The following is a 19411-nucleotide window of genomic DNA, read 5'->3' on the forward strand; positions in this document are numbered from 1 at the left end:
GTACCAGAAGGGTGTGGGCCGGAATCAAACCCACGTGGGCCAGAATCAAACCCACGTCGACGCGCTAGGTCTATATGTGCACTGAAGGCAGCAGCCTTAACCACTAGACCAGGTTTCCCAAACCCGGTCCTGGGGCCCCCCGTGGTGCACGTTTTGGTTTCTTCCCTAGTACTACACAGCTGATTCAAATAACCAACTCATCATCAAGCTTTGATTATTTTAATCAGCTGTGCAGTGCTAGGGCAAAAACCAAAATGTGCACCCAGGGTGGGCCCCAGGACCGAGTTTGGGAAACCCTGCACTAGACCACCCCAGGCCACAATTGAACTCAATTTTGACAGTTCATTCGTAACCTTAGGATACACTCCACACTTGTATGCCGTAGCCTAATATAGACCAATATCTATCTTGTGTTATTAAGCTATATAAAACAATGGTTGTTGATGTGTATGGCTACATTTCAGATCAAGTTTTCTCTATTTGAATGTTGCTGTAATAGTACCTAGGCCTAGCGTTTGAGCGAGCGATAGAGAATGCTATTTTGACAGCAGGCCTGATCCCAATGACTCGACTGCCACTGCATGGAGAGAAAGGGAACTGCACATTTTCAAGGAATCACAAGGCTCATTTGAATTCCTGACGCAACAGGACATTTCTCTGTGACAAGAGTGAACAAGTTAAGATCCGACATCTGTAGTGTCGTTTTAACTCAAAAAATATTAACACCATGACCAGAGCAGTTTTAACACAAAATGGGGGTGTGGCCATTAAAACCCCAAAATAGTGTTACATTTGACTCCATAGGAATTGAATTACCTCTTGTGACATTACTGTGCAGTAGCACCTCGCATCAAATTCAAGATCCTGGCTTGCCTACAGGGCAGCACGGGGAACCGCTCCTCCCTACCTCAACTAAATGGTCAAGCCCTACACTCTGGCACAAGCACTCCATTCTGCCACCTCTGGCCACTTGGATCCTCCATCCCTGCGAGGGGCCAACTCCCACTCATCCTAATTTCAGTTCTTCTCTGTCCTGGCACCTCAGTGGTGGAACTAATGCACTGACTGTAAATCACTTTGGATTAAAAAGTCTTCTAAATGACTCAAATGTAATGTAAAATATTGAATGAGAGCATATTTGGACACTTTTATTAGCTACATATTCACATACAGTGCAGAACATGCTTCATCAGTGCTATGACTTGTTCTTACAGACTATGCTTTTCAATACCACATGATTGTGTGTATATATATATATATATATATGCATGCTCACACAAAAAAATCTATTGAGTCAAACAAAATGAAATATCTATATCACAGTATATGCCAAAAGGGGTCACCTTAAATAAACATCAGGCACAATTGAGAAAATAAAATATATAAAACAAAATAAGAAAATAAAGATATGAGTCATAAAACAGTAGTTAATTGACTTTTTTTCCTCACAGTTTCTGCAGTTACTTGTGGTCATTTACTAGTTTGTAGTGGGATTCAATAAATTAAGTTTAGCACATGTTTATGAAAAGCATGTCGACATATGTTGAGCAAAAACCGTGATGATAAAGTTCTACAAAATAAGAAATATAGACTTGTTTTATTGGAGGATTCGTTTGTATCATGAGGTCACCTATCAAAAAGCTGTGATCGTCCCACAAAGTAATCTGTGTGTATGTGTTTTGCTATTAACATAGTGCAGTCCAAATGTGTGTGTGTGAGTGCACGTGTGCAGTTTAAAGCAGCAAAGACCAGTTCTGATCTTAGATGACTGTACCTTTATTCTGTTTCTAACCACTGGGCAAAACTGGTTGAATCAACGTTGTTTACACGTCATTTCAAAAACAAAAAATGAAATGTCATGATGTTGAATCAACATGAATTTAAAAAAAAAAGTCAACATAAGGAAATGTAGTCTTTTTTTCACCCAACTTTTTACCTAAATCCAATGACACTGTGATTGATTTATTTTCACATTGAATTCAGCTTAGTTGACAACTCAACCAAATGTTAATCAAAACTAAACATTGAACTGACATCTGTGCCCAGTGGGTAAGCTCCCTTTGGCTATTTGGACTGTTTCCGTTGATTCACTAGTAACACACAGTGATACTCGGACTGGATGAACATTGAGGTTGAAGAGCACAGCCCTTAAGACTAGGTTTGGGCACCTTTCCCTCATATCAAAGAAGGGTGGAGCAGAACTAGAACATGTGCACAGTGGGAGTTGTAGTTCATTGGTCAGGGCAGAAAATGTAGTCCAGGGCCTGTCTTTCTGCTGCAGCCACATTTGGATGCCAGAGGTCCACACTGAAAATCACCCGTGGTCCGTCCTCTGCCACCCCTTCACGAAAAAAACAAAAACAAGGAAACATTATAAACTAAGGCGGAGATTCAATCAAAGCCGTATTATAGAGCAGCCACTATACAGCGGACAATGCGCCTTTTAAAGGCATTTTCCCCGACGTTCACAGAGATTGCATTCATGGTAAGAATGTTGTCTCAAACATAAATTACCTTTAGAAGTCTGTTATAGTGCGTTGCTCCTTAACCCACCTCAGATTGAATGCCAGTCTTTGTACAGATAATGCACTTGTGGTTATGGAGTTAGCTTCCAAAATTGAACAGAGTGGATGGGACTGTAACCAATGCTCACACACACTGTCCGAATTCTCAGTACTGTTGTCTGCGAAACTACTGCTTACTACCATCTAGTGCTCTAAAAGGGCAAAGTCTTGTTTTATGCTCAGTTTTTTCAAGCTCAGAATGAGAAAGTGTTATATAGAAATAATAACACTCAAATTAGGAACACCTGCTCTTTCCATGACAGACTGACCAGGTGAAAGCTATGATACCTTATTGATGTCACCTGTTAAATCCACTTCAATCAGTGTAGATGAAGGGGAGGAGACAGGTTAAAGATGCCTTGTGTATGTTTGCCATTCAGACAGTGAATGGGCAAGACAAAATATTTAAGAGCCTTTGAACGGGGTAGGGCAGTAAGTGCCAGGCGCACCGGTTTGAGTCAAGAACTGCAACGCTGCTGGGTTTTTCATGTTCAACAGTTTCCCGTGTGTATCAAGAATGGTCCACCAACCAATGGACATCCAGCCAACTTGACACAAGCATTAGAGCCAACATGGGCCAGAATCCCTGTGGAATGCTTTCGGCACCTTGTAGAGTCCATGCCCTGACGAATTGAGGCTGATCTGAGGGCAAAATGGGGTGCAACTCAATATCAGGAAGGTGTTCCTAATGTTTTGGACACAGTGTCCTGTATATCAGCCTAATCAAGGTGTAGATTACATCATACATTCCATGTGCATCTAATGGTAATGTCCGCAATAGAAGCCGCTTGTGGATTTGGCAGCTCTAACGCAGTTACACCTCTGACACCGCCTAAACAAAAGCAATGAAAAGCTATGCGCTTGACGGCTAACGCAGGTTATAGCTGATCTGATTGAATCCTGGCCTAAGATTATATCTTAAAAAATAAATAATGTATGCCTGGCCATTTCTGAGAACCCGAAAAACCATTGACCAATTTATGAAGGTTGGCAAACACTTTGATATTTATTATTTATTTATTTATTTGCTAGTAATATAAATTGGAACCGGTGACAAAATGTTCTATTTTTACACATCTAAAAAGTTTATTAACTAGGATCTAGTATGAGAAGTCAGACACAGCTACTGTAGAACGTAGCGTTATGACTATAACTACTGTCCCAATGAGGAGGGAAATGAGGTACAACATGAGGAGTCACACTCTCGTGACTTCGGTTGAAGGATCTAAAGTCAAACCTGACAAGACCAATGAAATCTGCGCCTTGCTGGAAGCCCTGACTTCCACAGGTGATAAGCATGAGGCTCGGATTCATTCTTTCAATTTAATACCACTCTTCACCGAGCACAGGAACTGGCTGTGCAGGGCCAAACAGGTGTTGTACCTCATTTCCCTCATTCAGTGAAGAGTAGTTATAGTCATAAATAGGGCTGTTGTGGTGACCATGTTACCGCCACACAAGCAGTCATGAGTCATGACGGCAGTAAAATTCCATGTGACTGTTGAGCCACGGTAATCTTGTTTATGCACTCTGGACATGCTTTAGTAGTACCCAACTTGCTAACTACCATCAGGTCCTAATGGCCTGGTACTCAGAGCTCTATTGTCCCTCTAACCACTCTGACATCAATGCAATCGAAAATCACATCAAACACTTTATCAAAACAGTAGGCCTGTTGTACTTTCTAAAAAACTCACCTCAATGTGATGATCAATTTGAAGAAAGAAATTCAACAGCAGGTTGAAATAGTGTAAAACATGGTTGTTGTGGATGTTGTTTCAAAGCCTAACACAACGAAATGGACAGCGCTTTCTAAGGGGATGATTAATTCAAAACACCCATACCATATTAGAGCTTATGCATATACAGTGGGGAGAACAAGTATTTGATACACTGCCGATTTTGCAGGTTTTCCTACTTACAAAGCATGTAGAGGTCTGTAATTTTTATCATAGGTACACTTCAACTGTGAGAGACGGAATCTAAAACAAAAATCCAGAAAATCACATTGTATGATTTTTAAGTAATTAATTTGCATTTTATTGCATGACATAAGTATTTGATCACCTACCAACCAGTAAGAATTCCGGCTCTCACAGACCTGTTAGTTTTTCTTTAAGAAGCCCTCCTGTTCTCCACTCATTACCTGTATTAACAGCACCTGTTTGAACTCGTTACCTGTATAAAAGACACCTGTCCACACACTCAATCAAACAGACTCCAACCTCTCCACAATGGCCAAGACCAGAGAGCTGTGTACGGACATCAGGGATAAAATTATAGACCTGCACAAGGCTGGGATGGGCTACAGGACAATAGGCAAGCATCTTGGTGAGAATGCAACAACTGTTGGAGCAATTATTAGAAAATTGAAGAAGTTCAAGATGACGGTCAATCACCCTCGGTCTGGGGCTCCATGCAAGATCTCACCTCGTGGGGCATCAATGATCATGAGGAAGGTGAGGGATCAGCCCAGAACTACACGGCAGGACCTGGTCAATGACCTGAAGAGAGCTGGGACCACAGTCTCAAAGAAAAGCATTAGTAACATACTACGCCGTCATGGATTAAAATCCTGCAGCGCACGCAAGGTCCCCCTGCTCAAGCCAGCGCATGTCCAGGCCCATCTGAAGTTTGCCAATGACCATCTGGATGATCCAGAGGAGGAATGGGAGAAGGTCATGTTGTCTGATGAGACAAAAATAGAGCTTTTTGGTCTAAACTCCACTCGCCGTGTTTGGAGGAAGAAGAAGAATGAGTACAACCCCAAGAACACCATCCCAACCGTGAAGCATGGAGGTGGAAACATCATTCTTTGGGGATGCTTTTCTGCAAAGGGGACAGGATGACTGCACCGTATTGAGGGGAGGATGGATGGGGCCATGTATCGCGAGATCTTGGCCAACAACCTCCTTCCCTCAGTAAGAGCATTGAAGATGGGTCGTGGCTGGGTCTTCCAGCATGACAACGACCCGAAACACACAGCCAGGGCAACTAAGGAGTGGCTCCGTAAGAAGCATCTCAAGGTCCTGGAGTGGCCTAGCCAGTCTCCAGACCTGAACCCAATAGAAAATCTTTGGAGGGAGCTGAAAGTCCGTATTGCCCAGCGACAGCCCCGAAACCTGAAGGATCTGGAGAAGGTCTGTATGGAGGAGTGGGCCAAAATCCCTGCTGCAGTGTGTGCAAACCTGGTCAAGACCTACAGGAAACGTATGATCTCTGTAATTGCAAACAAAGGTTTCTGTACCAAATATTAAGTTCTGCTTTTCTGATGTATCAAATACTTATGTCATGCAATAAAATGCAAATTAATTACTGTAAAATCATACAATGTGATTTTCTGGATTTTTGTTTTAGATTCCGTCTCTCACAGTTGAAGTGTACCTATGATAAAAATTACAGACCTCTACATAATTACAGACCTCTAGGAAAACCTGCAAAATCGGCAGTGTATCAAATACTTGTTCTCCCCACTGTACATAGGGTTATGAGCCCAAGCCTGAAAGACACCTGAATTAAAATTAGGATTGTGCCATTATACAATACACAGCCTACCGCATATTAGGCATGGCAGAAAAACATAAAACAAAACTGATTGAAGATGTCTTTGGTACATAATTGGTTTAGCCTTTGAGTGTGGACTGTACTATTATGTATACTGGATGGACTGGTTTCCTTATGCTATGCTCCAAAATATATATCCATGAGTCTGGGAGACATGGTATAGCCCTAGGCGATGCTGTTGGTTCATTGATTGTGCAGGGAGGCTTACAGTTAGCCTACAATTAGTGAATTTGTATTTGATTTTGAACAGCCTAGTAATAGGGATTTTTAATTGGATGACACATTACCTTTAGCTATACAGAATCTCACCACCATGCGTTTCCATTTCCTTCTCTGTCCTTTATTCCTTGCTCGAGCGCGCAGACGGGCTGTCAACAGGTTAGTGAAATATGTTTAGTTGTGAAACATGTTACTATTGATGTTCCCGAACAGATTTCACTTGGTTTCCCAAATTAAGCACTGGGTAGCTGCAGGAACAAAGTTGATGAGCCCATGGCATATAGAGTTTGGGCGGAATATCACCTGTCAGGCAGGGAGAGCATGCTCCTCAAACAGTGGTTGATGCATAGAGTGAAATAAGTGTTCTTATATTTATTTCTTAAAGCACATGCCTTAGAATATATAAATCCGAAGTAGCCTACAAAACGGACCGGCGGGAAAGTGCGTGGCCTCCATTCGCTATTCTAGTAAATACAGATTACGTATTTTTTTTCCCTGCCCATGGGCCATTCTAAATCCAAACTAATTTTACATATTAGTAAAGACAAGATTAAATAGAGAATAGTCTGATGGGTGAAAATATGATCACTTGATGAGAGAACAGCTTGCAAGCTTTTTTTTGCTACTTTCTCAAATCATCAATAGCCTGTAGTCACACCATGCAGCCTATATACGTTTTGATTTCAAAGACATTCTAAGGTTTGTATAATTCACAACTAAAGTTGCCAAATAACTCTAAATCTAGCATACAGGACCTGTTTCAAATTATTGCTTTCATGCTCAACAACCACTTCACTCGCTCCAATGGCGCAGTGGTCTAAGGCACTGCATCGCAGTGCTAGCTGTGCCACTAGAGATCCTGGTTCGAATCCAGGCTCTGTCGTAGCCGGCCGCCACCGGGAGACCCATGGGGCGGCGCACAATTGGCCCGGTGTCGTCCAGGGTAGGGGAGGGAATGGCTGGCAGGGATTTAGCTTAGTTGGTAGAGCATGGCGTTTGCAACACCAGGGTTGTGGGTTCGATTCCCACGGGGGGCCAGTATGAAAATAAATTAATAATGTATGCACTAACTGTAAGTCGCTCTGGATAAGAGCGTCTGCTAAATGACTGAAATGTAAAATATCCCTTCTATTTTATTCAGCTAAGTTCAATATTCAATTATATTCTTCTTACTATCAAATTAAATAATGGCACGGGACTTAGAAGCATATTTTGTCAGCTAAATGAACAAGCCTACAGCCTATGGCATGGAGCATAGCCAGTTAACATACTGTAGGCCTACAGCAGGCCGACTCATATTCTGTTCTTCTGAAATACATTTTCTTCATATCAAATATTTCTTTAGGCCTGACTAAAATAAATAATGGCTGTATTGTGATGGTGTACATTAAATTGATTTACTAAAATTCTGGTGTTTGATTGCAAATATGCAGATGGAGTCGAATAGAGAACACACAGAAGGTTGTTGTATAAAACACCTGTCTCCGGATTACATCTTCTAACTAAGGGCAACCTAGCCTCTTTGACCGCAGCATGGTCCGTTTATATTTAGAATAACCAAGCGTCTTAACGCTAGCTACATATACTAAACAAGAGCTACCCAAGCAATTCCGCCGTTAGGAAGCCTGAATAGCTAGCCCGAATCTGCGAGTTAGCTAACCTGGCTAGCACGCTATGCAGCGCTTGTTAACTAGATTGGTTTTGAACGTCTACTTTGGACCATAACCGGCCACAGAGCGCACAGGAGCCGGAAGACATTCGACCCGACCAATGACCCAATCCATCTCCACGTCCCTCAGCTCAAACTCAGCAGAGGTACGGGCACCCGAGAGAGGAAGTCACCATCAGACACACAAAGCCCTCTAAAGAATGCTACACGATTGTCAAGAGAACCTGCGCCGCGGACTAGTAGGGGACAGTGTCCGCTAGTCTCACACACGAACAGATTCAAGTGAGGGCAGCCTGAGCATGCACCGAGCCGAAACATACAAGACAACAAACGTGAGTATATTGGCTTCTTAGCCTTCATTGTTTTGGTCGTGTTAGCCATCTTACTTATTGCTAGAGCAAGGTCAAGCAATCCGAAGAATAACTAATTGTTCATCATTAGGAAACATATGAGAACCATACAAACTTCCGCACTGAATGTCCAAGGGGAGAGCACGCTGTCTAAGGGACATGTTAAGTTGGCGCTATGTAAGACAGTCTCTTGTTGCAATTGTTTGTTTTAGTAGCGTGAATCGTTCCTGTTTACACTGAGGTTAAGAGCGGAATAATTGAAGGAATGAATCCGAGCCTTACGCTTATCACCTGTGGAAGGCGGGGCTTCCAGCGAGGCGCGGATTTCATTGGCTTTGCCAAGCGTGATTTTAGATCCGTCAACCCAAGTCGCGAGAGTGCGACTCCCCATATATGTTGTACCGAAATTGACTGACTGAAAGGGAACTGGAATCTGAGTACAGCTTGAGTTTGTTTGGAGAGTGACTGCCTTGTTATGGGAGGTGGAGTTGACTGACCATTGTGGGAGACAGTGTGCAGGAAGGAGTCATCCACCAGGAGGCAGTGTCCCTCTGACCAGCACTGAGGCTCTCCTCCCACCACCAGCGCACACTGAGGTGGGGTCTGCACTCCTAAAAAGTGGTGGTGTCAAAAGGATAGATTCATGGCAATTATATAATTACACTGATTTGCATTGTATATGGTACACTTGACTTGCATACTAACACTTTGTTAACAAACAGTGAAGTAAAACAACCTCATTTTTTGGGTTATGATGGAGTTAGATAGTTGACCTAAGCTCATGAGGCATTTATTTATCAAACGGTATATCATTATTTTCAATTATCGTTAATATTAGACTGCACATTTAATGGCCAAAATCATGCACAGAGAGCATGTAAGCAAAACTTTCCCAAATTGTCAAGAACCATACTGAGACCTAATGATATGTGGGGTGGAACATGTCTGTCTCACTCACCAAGGTGGCAGCGTAGGCAAGTATTGGTGGGGCCATATACTCCCCCTAGAGTGGCCCCAGGCACTAGCAGCCAGAACCCGGCGCCCCCCAGGGAGTTGCTGCTTATGAAGGTGCGCAAGGAGAGAAGAGTGCGGTAGGTGCAGGGACAGGAGCGGCAGTTCCCTGCTACACACACGCCTGCGCTGTACAAGGGGAACACGGCTTGGCCCTGGGAGAGACACATAGACATGTTACACATAGGCAAAACTTTGTTAAATAAATGTTACGCACACCACTGCAACATACAAACACAGCTATTTCAAACCCATGTACCCACACGTGTTTGTATTGTATGTGTTTTGAACTGCTGCACTGCATGCATGTGAGCACTTATTTCTTTATGTATGACAATTTTATAGTTCTGATAATGTTTTTCCAATCCTTTTCCACTATACAAATAAGGAGAACTTAGCCATGTGGCTTTTGTAGGCTGGTATTTAGTTTAATAATTACATTTGAGTGTCATTATTTATAATCATCGATAGAGCCTAGGGGAGAGTGGGGTAAATTGAGCCAAAGGGGTACGTTTCTAGGAAACCATACACAAAATGAATCATTTGACCAAATATGTAGGAAGAGGTCATCATTTCATTGAGTCAATGAAGGAAGAAACCACATGGAAAAAAATGGTAAGCAAGTTAGGTCCAAAAAACATATTTTCACCAAGTCAAATTAATTTATTGCTAGAGGTTTCATGCATGATGCTTGTCTCTAAACCAAAGTTGTTAATTTAAAAATTTTTCTATATATCAGTTGGGGTCTCTATAAGTTTCAATATGAGGTCCTAAACCTAGCATGAAAGTGCATCATTGTAGCTGTGTGGCCTAATATAGTCAACATTTTTGCCTTGGGGTAAGTTGTGGCAATCGGAGGAGGTGAGCTGGAACTTCGAATACCTGCGGGACAGGCTAATGGCAAGCAGATTGTCCTTTCCGGCCCTATCCCAACATACGGTCGTGGAGTTGATCGTTTTTCTCGGCTATTTGCACTGGACTTGTGGATGAAATCGAAACTTTGACCCGAAAAAGTGTTGGATTTTATCGACAACTGATTTATTTTGTGAGTTCTCAAAAAGGGACGGCTCCCACCTGAATAGAGGAGGAGCTAGAATGCTGAGTTCTAATATTGCAAATATACTAAACAAGTGATGGGATTTCAGTCCTGGCTCTATTGTTTTAAATCTTATACCATTTCAAGCCAGACCTACAGTATTTTTAAACAAGGGGTTACCTACTGAACATAGCATGTTTGCGCTAGAGACTGACCATCTGATCTGAAATCCTGCAGCTGTAGCCTTGGACTGATTCATGTAAATACCAGAAGTTTGATTTCTAAAATGATTTATTAGTAATCCTGGCTTCTCACTTGGTCTTGGTTAAATATAACTGTGCCGGACTCTGACGGGTTCTAATGTTTATACACTACCAGTCTAAAAGTTTGGACACACCTACTCATTGTGAGAGCAAAAATTACAAGATTGTGTTACAATACTGTTATTGCATCAAATTGTTGTTTTCTGCAATAGAATAGGGTTCTTAGAAACTCTCATGTCTGTGTTAACACTGACAGTAGATTTACAATGCCTTAGGTGATAAAACCTACAGCAGGCATTCCATAGAATGAGTTGGTGTTTGTGTAATGAGGTACCAGAGAGAGATGGCTCGGGTATGGATAATGATGAGAGGAAGCTTGTTTTGGGGGCCAAACTCTGGTTTCTGTACAATAAGAACAGTCTTCACGGCAAATGCTATCTGGCTGGGAGATACTCCTTTCTCATATATCAAGTCTCACCTTCCATACATCTGTTATTTATCATGTAGACTAAGAGGGTGTATCTTTGCTATAAAATATATTTCTATTCTTTGTGTCGGGTCTCTCAGCCTTGTTGCTAAATTTTGAATAAAGTCATATCCTGATTGGTGATTGACCCTGTCTCTCCTCATTATTGATTAGAATTTCCACTACATCATTCAAGGATTTTTCTTTATTTTTACTATTTTTTACATTGTAGAATAATAATGAAGACATAAAAATTATGAAATAACAAATGGAATCATGTAGTAACCAAAGAAGTGTTAAACAAATCAAAATATATTTTATATTTGAGATTCTTCAAATAGCCACCCTTTGCCTTGATGACAGCTTTGCACACGCTTGGCATTCTCTCAACCAGCTTCATGAGGTAGTCAACTGGAATGCATTTCAATTAACAGGTGTGCCTTCTTAAAAGTTAATTTGTGGAATTTGATTCCTTCTTAATATGTTTGAGCTAATCAGTCCATATTATGGCAAGAACAGCTCAAATAAGCAAAGAGAAACAACAGTCCATCATTACTTTAAGAAATGAAGGTCAGTCAATACGGAAAATTAAGAACTTGCCCCAGCAGGTTATGACAGTCTCTGGTCCTATAATAGATCAAATAAAAATGTGTGATGCTTTTAATAACCATTTTGCCTCAGCTGGCCACCTATTTGAAAGACTCGTTTCTGAAAATTCCTTTAATTCCACTAGAGGGAGTCCTTTTATTAAAATAATCAACAACAAAAAAAAGAGCTTGCAGAGAATGATCCACTCCTAGGCACACATTCTTTATTTTCAACCATTTTATGTACTATGTGCCTTGCTAAAAATTCATGTAAAAATCAAAGGGGCTAATTCGCTTGAGCCCTTCTTACTACAGCTCTCTGCCCCACTTATTGAATAAACATGAACCTATATTTTTAACTTAATTGTTTCTGGTATCATCCCTAAGATATGGAAAGCGGCACATGTCCTCCCCCTACACAAAAGCGGAGCCCATTTTGACTTAGATAAATTGGATGGTAGTTATCGTGCCTCAGCGAATAACTTTTAACTTCTCATTCTATTCTTAATGTGCACCAATCTGGTTTTAGACCTGGACATAGCATCATTTCAGCTGCTACGCTTGTCTTAGATTATACAGTGCCTTGCAAAAGTATTCATCCCCCTTGGCGTTTTACCTATTTTGTTGCATTACAACCTGTAATTTAAATTGATTTTTATTTAGATTTCATGTAATGGACATACACAAAATAGTCCAAATTGGTGAAGTGAAATTAAAAAAGAACTTGTTTCAAATAAATAAATAACTGAAAAGTGGTGCGTGCATATGTATTCACCCCGTTTGCTATGAAGCCCCTAAATAAGATCTGGTGCAACCAATTACCTTCAGAAGTCACATAATTAGTTAAATAAAGTCCACCTGTGGGCAATCTAAGTGTCACATGATCTGTCACATGATCTCAGTATATATACACACATGTTCTGAAAGGCCCCAGAGTCTGCAACACCACTAAGCAAGAGGCACCACCAAGCAAGTGACACCATGAAGACCAAGGAGCTCTCCAAACAGGTCAGGGACAAAGTTGTGGAGAAGTACAGATCAGGGTTGGGTTATAAAAAAATATCTGAAACTTTGAACATCTCACGGAGCACCATTAAATCCATTATTAAAAAATGGAAAGAATATGGCACCACAACAAACCTGCCAAGAGAGGGCCACCCACCAAAACTCACGGACCAGGCAAGGAGTGCATTAATCAGAGAGGCAACAAAGAGACCAAAGATAACCCTGAAGGAGCTGCAAAGCTCCACAGCGGAGATTGGAGTATCTGTCCAAAGGACCACTTTAAGCAGTACACTCCACAGAGCTGGGCCTTATGGAAGAGTGGCCAGGAAAAAGCCATTGTTTAAGGAAATAAATAAGCAAACACGTTTGGTGTTTGCCAAAAGGCATGTGGGAGACTCCCCAAACATATGGAAGAAGGTACTCTGGTCAGATGAGACTAAAATTGAGCTTTTTGGCCATCAAGGAAAACGCTATGTCTGGCGCAAACCCAACACCTCTCATCACCCCGAGAACACGGTGGTGGCAGCATCATGCTGTGGGGATGTTTTTCATCGGCAGGGACTGGGAAACTTGTCAGAATTGAAGGAATGATGGAGGGTGCTAAATACAGGGAAATTCTTGAGGGAAACCTGTTTCAGTCTTCCAGAGATTTAAGACTGGGACAGAGGTTCCAGCAGGACAATAACCCTAAGCATACTGCTAAAGCAACACTCACGTGGTTTAAGGATAAACATTTAAATGTCTTGGAATGGCCTAGTCAAAGCCCAGACCTCAATCCAATTGAGAATCTGTGGTATGACTTAAAGATTGCTGTACACCAGCGGAACCCATCCAACTTGAAGGAGCTGGAGCATTTTTGCCTTGAAGAATGGGAAAAAACCCAGTGGCTAGATGTGCCAAGCTTATACCCCAAGAGACTTGCAGCTGTAATTGCTGCAAAAGGTGGCTCTACAAAGTATTGACTTTGGGGGGGGGGGGGGGGGGGGGGGGGGGGGGGGGGTGAATAGTTATGCACACTCAAGTTCTGTTTTTTTGTCTTATTTCTTGTTTGTTTCACCAAAATATATATTTTGCATCTTCAAAGTGGTAGGCATGTTGTGTAAATCAAATGATACAACCCCCCCCAAAAAATATATTTAAATTCCAGGTTGTAAGGCAACAAAATAGGAAAAATGCCAACTGGGGTGAATACTTTCGCAAGCCACTGTATGTTAAATTGCTTAGATCATAAAAAACATTGTGCTGCCTTATTTATAGACCTGTCCAAGGCCTTCGACACTGTCGACCATTACCTACTCATTCATAGGTTGTCTGAATTGGGCCTAGATCAGGCTTCTTCCAAGTGGTTTAAGAATTACTTGACAGACAGAACACAATGTGTATTTCCTGATGGTGTCAAGTCTAGTTTCCTCGGTATTATGAAAGGTGTACTGCAAGGGTCGATACTGGGACCTGTTCTTTAAATAATATTGGTATATCTGTTAAAACCTGTAACATTCATCTGTATTCAGACGATATGGTTACGTATACCATTGCCTCAACTGTTGACCAAGCTTTTTGCCATACAGAAAGCCCTTGTTGACTTAAAACTTGTACTTAATGCAGGCAAAATTAAATATGTTGTTTTCTAATTCATGCAAAAATGTCTCAGATGGATTAAACATTTATTAATTGGATGTTCTCTCATCGATCGAGTTTGCACCTATAAATATCTGGGCATTTGGATAGACAAACATTGAACGTTTAAAAAAAACATACGGATGAGATAGTTAAGATGCTGATATTTAAAGTGAGCTTTTTTTTTATTTAACAGACCATGCCTCTCCTTAAACAGCAGGAAGCAGATTGTACAGTCAACCTTCCTGCCAGTTCTCAACTATGATGACATCAGAATGCAGCCACTACTCTAAAACCCTTGGTGCAGTTTACCACAGCGCTTTACTTTATCACAGCTGACAGGTTTAATACTAAATCACTGTATCAGAAGGTTGGCTGGACAACCTTACAAAGCTCTGCTCCACAAGCTTCCAGCATACCAAACCCGTTCACAGCGTTGGTTAACTCTTGAAGTCCCTGTAGTCTTTAGTTTTCATGCCCCCCAGTTTTGGGAATGGCCTGCAAGGCTCTTCACATTTTGATTCTCTGGTGCCTATAGGGAAGTTTAGGACTCTGGTGAGGAATGTGTTAAATGACAGCTATTATTGTTTTGATTAAGTATAAAACTGTGTCTTGTATTGTTGATTGTTGTGCTGAAATTGTAAATTGTAGAAATGTATGTAAATAAAAGGTGTGCAACATGAAAATATTGTCCCATTTACAGTGTAATTTATTTGACGGTCCTTAACTAGTAGGGCTGGGATTGCCAGGGACCTTACGATACGATATGAATTGCAATTCTCTTGATTCTATACGTATTGCGGTTTGATACTGTGATTTTATATTGATTCGATGTTCCAAACTTATTGCTCACCATATGTCTGCTGCAGAGGGACAAGTGAGAGCCATGAGATAATGAGTTTTGATCAGTCATGAAAATAAAAAGAAGTGCTGAAAACGAATTGGCTCCCTATTTAAAAAGAAGATGGAGAACAAGCTATGAAGTAAACATACTGGAGTTTTGGTGCAGGTAGAGCAAACTAGTGCAAAGATAATATTGCGATATTGTCAAAATAATACAATATGATATATCGTCAAAAATAATATCTCGACATGTAACTGTATAGATTTTTTCCCCCCCATCACTGCTAATTAGCCCCATAGATGTCCAACGTTGAAGCAGCTTTGCTAAGGTCGCACACCAGGTCAGCCGGCTAAAGCGAATTGGCTAAAGAAATTGGGTAGCTAGTCAGTTCAGCCCCACTTTAAATCAACTTCAGGTGGATTGTGGCATAGCAAGAGTTGGAAGTTCAAACTTGCGGCACCAAAGCTTAGTAGCAGCTTGATTGCAACAGTGCAGACTGCCCCCATTTGAAGTGAATGACTTCTGCCGAATTTCTAATATGTGTGTGTAGGGTGGGACTAGTAGTGCAGGCTCAGAGGATATGGAGACATTAAAAATGTATTCCTTCTCCCTGTGTTTTGGAAGAACTGATGTGACATGACTGGATCTGTGAAAGCTATGTAAGAGAACCTTTGCTTTCACTTAATTGTCCGATCAGTGACTAAATCAAGGAAATGATGAAGGAACAATTAAAAGGTGTTGAACAGGTACATGCTCATTGGGAGTTGTAGGCTTGTGTACCTTAGGTCCCAGGCTGGTCCAGCCCATCTTTGGATCAATGCCTCTCTGGTAGACTGCCTGGAACTCTGCAAGGATTATGGGATAGTTGGCCTCCAAGACCTCAATGTCATGTCGATGGGCGTCACGTGGGAAAAAAGGAATGCTGGGGACATCTGGGAGGAAGAAGAGATGAGGCTTTTGGATGGAGGAGCGATCATTTAATGTGGCCTGAGAAAGACAAATCACAGAGAAAGAGTCATACATTCTAGAGAAATAACTAAAACAGACATTGGTTAATACATATTTATTGTAATTGTTTTAAACTGAGGATGAAAACAAAAACATGCAAGGGATGTTTTTGTATTATTTTTCTTTTTTCTTTCTGTTCTTTAAATCCCAACCACCAGGACACCAAACATACACCGAGAGGTACCCTTCCCCAGATCTATGCCTCGACACAATCCTGTCTTAGCGCTCTACAGACAATCCCTTCGACCTCATGGCTTGGTTTTTGTTCTGACATGCACTGTCAACTGTGGGACCTTATATACAGTTAATGTCGGAAGTTTACATACACTTAGGTTGGAGTCATTAAAACTCATTTTCCAACCACTCCACACATTTCTTGTTAACAAACTAAAGTTTTGGAAAGTCGGTTAGGACATCTACCTTGTGCATGACACAAGTAATTTTTCCAGCAATTGTTTACAGACAGATTATTTCACTTATAATTCACTGTATCACAATTCCAGTGGGTCAGAAGTTTACATACACTAAGTTGACACTGCCTTTAAACAGCTTGGAAAACAGCTTCTGATGCAAATCAATCCCAGAACAACAGCAAGGGACCTTGTGAAGATGCTGGAGAAAACAGGTACAAAAGTATCTATATCCACGGTAAAACAAGTCCTATTTCGACATAACCTGCAAGGCCGCTCAGCAAGGAAGAAGCCACTGCTCCAAAACCGCCATAAAAAAGCCAGACTACGGTTTGCAACTGCACATGGGGACAAAGATTGTACTTGGTCTGGCGAAATGTCCTCTGGTCTGATGAAACAAAAATAGAACTGTTTGGCCATAATGACCATCGTTATATGTTTGGAGGAAAAAGGGGGATGCTTGCAAGCCGAAGAACACCATCCCAACCGTGAAGCACGGGGGTGGCAGCATCATGCTGTGGGGGTGCTTTGCTGCAGGAGGGACTGGTGCACTTCACAAAATAGATGGCATCATGAGGAAGGAAAATTATGTGGATATATTAAAGCAACATCTCAAGACATCAGTCAGGAAGTTAAAGCTTGCTCGCAAATGTGTCTTCCAAATGGACAATGACCCCAAGCAAACTTCCAAAGTTGTGGCAAAATGGCTTAAGGACAACAAAGTCAAGGTATTGGAGTGGCCATCACAAAGCCCTGACCTCAATCCTATAGGGCAGAACTGAAAAAGCATGTGCGAGCAAGGAGGCCTACAAACCTGACTCAGTTACACAAGCTCTGTCAGGAGGAATGGGCCAAAATCCACCCAACTTATTGTGGGAAGCTTGTGGAAGGCTACCCGAAAAGTTTGACCCAAGTTAAACAACTTAAAGGCAATGCTACCAAATACTAATTGAGTGTATGTAAACTTCTGACCCACTAGGAATGTGATGAAATAAATATAAGCTGAAATAAATAATTCTCTCTACTATTATTCTGACATTTCACATTCTTAAAATAAAGTGGTGATCCTAACTGACCTAAGACAGGGAATTTATACTATGATTAAATGTCAGTAATTGTGAAAAACTGAGTTTAAATGTATTTGGCTAAGGTGCATGTAAACTTCCGACTTCAACTGTATCTACAATACAAAATGTACAATACAGAATGTATAATACCACCATACAACAATATTACTATGTATGCGTATGTCTGTACCTTTGTGTGTGTTTCTTCACAGTCCACGCTGTTCCATAACGTGCATTTTTTACCAGTTTTTAAAATCTGATTCTACTGCTTGCATCAGTTACCTGATGTGGAATAGAGTTCCATGTACTCATGGCTCTGTGTAGTACTCTGCGCCTCCCATAGTCTGTTCTGGACTTGGGGATTGTGAAGAGACCTCTGGTGTGCATGGGTGTCCGAGCTGTGTGCTAGTAGTTTAAACAGACAGCTCGGTACATTCAGCTTGTCAACACTTCTTACAAAAACAAGTAGTGATGACGTCAATCTCTCCTCTACTTTGAGCCATGAGAGATTGACATGCATATCATTACTGTAAGCTCTCCGTGTACTTTTAAGGGCCAGCTGTGCTGCCTTGTTCTGAGCCAACTGCAATTTTCCTATTTCCCTCTTTGTGGCACCTGACCACACTACTGAACAGTAGTCTAGGTGAGACAAAACTAGGGCCTGTAGGACCTGCCTTGTTGATAGTGTTGTTAAAAAGGCAGAGCAGCACTTTATTATGGACAAACATCTCCCCATCTTAGCTACTGTTGTATCAATACGTTTTGACCATGACAGTCTACAATCCAGGGTTACTCCAAGACGTTTAGTCACCTCAACATGCTCAATTTCCACATTATTCATTACGAGATGTAGTTGAGGTTTAGGGTTTAGTGAATGATTTGTCCCAAATACAATGCTTTTAGTTTTGGAAATTATGCGGTCAGCTCCTCAGCTGTAGGCAAGGGGTAGTTATCCGGGAAAACGGCCATGTTCACAGCACGGAGATCCACACAGGTCCGGATCCCACCTGACCTTTTGGTTGCAATGACCAAGTTTGAAATCCAGGGGCAGCATTGACTGGCTCAATTATGTCTACCTCCAACTGTGACCCGAGATCTTTTGTGACGTCATCACGCAGTTCAAAGGGGATGCGCCGCAGGGGCTGCATGACTGGGGTCATGCAGCCCTCATTAAAATGCAAATCAATTTAGAACATTGTTGACATGCGTCTTTCTGGATTTTTTTGTTGTTATTCTGTCTCTCACTATTCAAATAAACCTACCATTAAAATTATAGACTGATCATTTATTTGTCAGTGGTCAAACGTACAAAATCAGCAGGGGATCAAATAATTTTTTTCCTCACTGTACACAAGGGGTACCAGTACCAAGTTGATGTGCAGGGGTACGAGGTAATTGAGGTAGATATGTACATATAACTAGGAATAAAGTGACAGATAATAAACAGTAACATTTATTATCTGTTGAGGGTCCTGTTGGTTCCAGACTTCGCGCATCGGTACCTCTTGCCGTGCGTGATGCAATACTTTCCATGGTAATGTAGAATGTTCATTCAAATGATGCTAACTGATGTGGCTCATGCAATGGAATTTCCTATGGCTTTCTCATCCAATGTGTTTTGAGAAGGAGAGTTACATTAAAGAGTACCCTCAAAACACCCGTCTCAACATCTACAGTGAAGAGGCGACTACGGGATGCTGACCTTCTAGGCAGAGTTGCAAAGAAAAAGCC

At 41.4% G+C, this 19411-nt stretch overlaps 1 protein-coding gene across 1 annotated transcript in view; it reads right to left on the reverse strand.

Annotated features, from left to right (window-relative positions):
* Window positions 1-2231: 2231 nt before the first annotated feature.
* The window catches only part of asphd1 (aspartate beta-hydroxylase domain containing 1), a gene marked incomplete at both ends in the record, with an annotated part of 32841 nt that continues 15661 nt past the window's right edge, over window positions 2232-19411 (reverse strand). Inside the window, 4 exons of the mRNA XM_084145014.1 lie at window positions 2232-2341; window positions 8864-8977; window positions 9325-9532; window positions 15976-16182. Coding sequence (XP_084001140.1) covers window positions 2232-2341; window positions 8864-8977; window positions 9325-9532; window positions 15976-16182 — 639 coding nt within the window. The remainder of the gene's footprint in view (window positions 2342-8863; window positions 8978-9324; window positions 9533-15975; window positions 16183-19411) is intronic.

Source organism: Coregonus lavaretus, assembly GCF_964263955.1.
Source record: "Coregonus lavaretus genome assembly, chromosome: 28".
Taxonomy (NCBI): Eukaryota; Metazoa; Chordata; class Actinopteri; order Salmoniformes; family Salmonidae; genus Coregonus; species Coregonus lavaretus.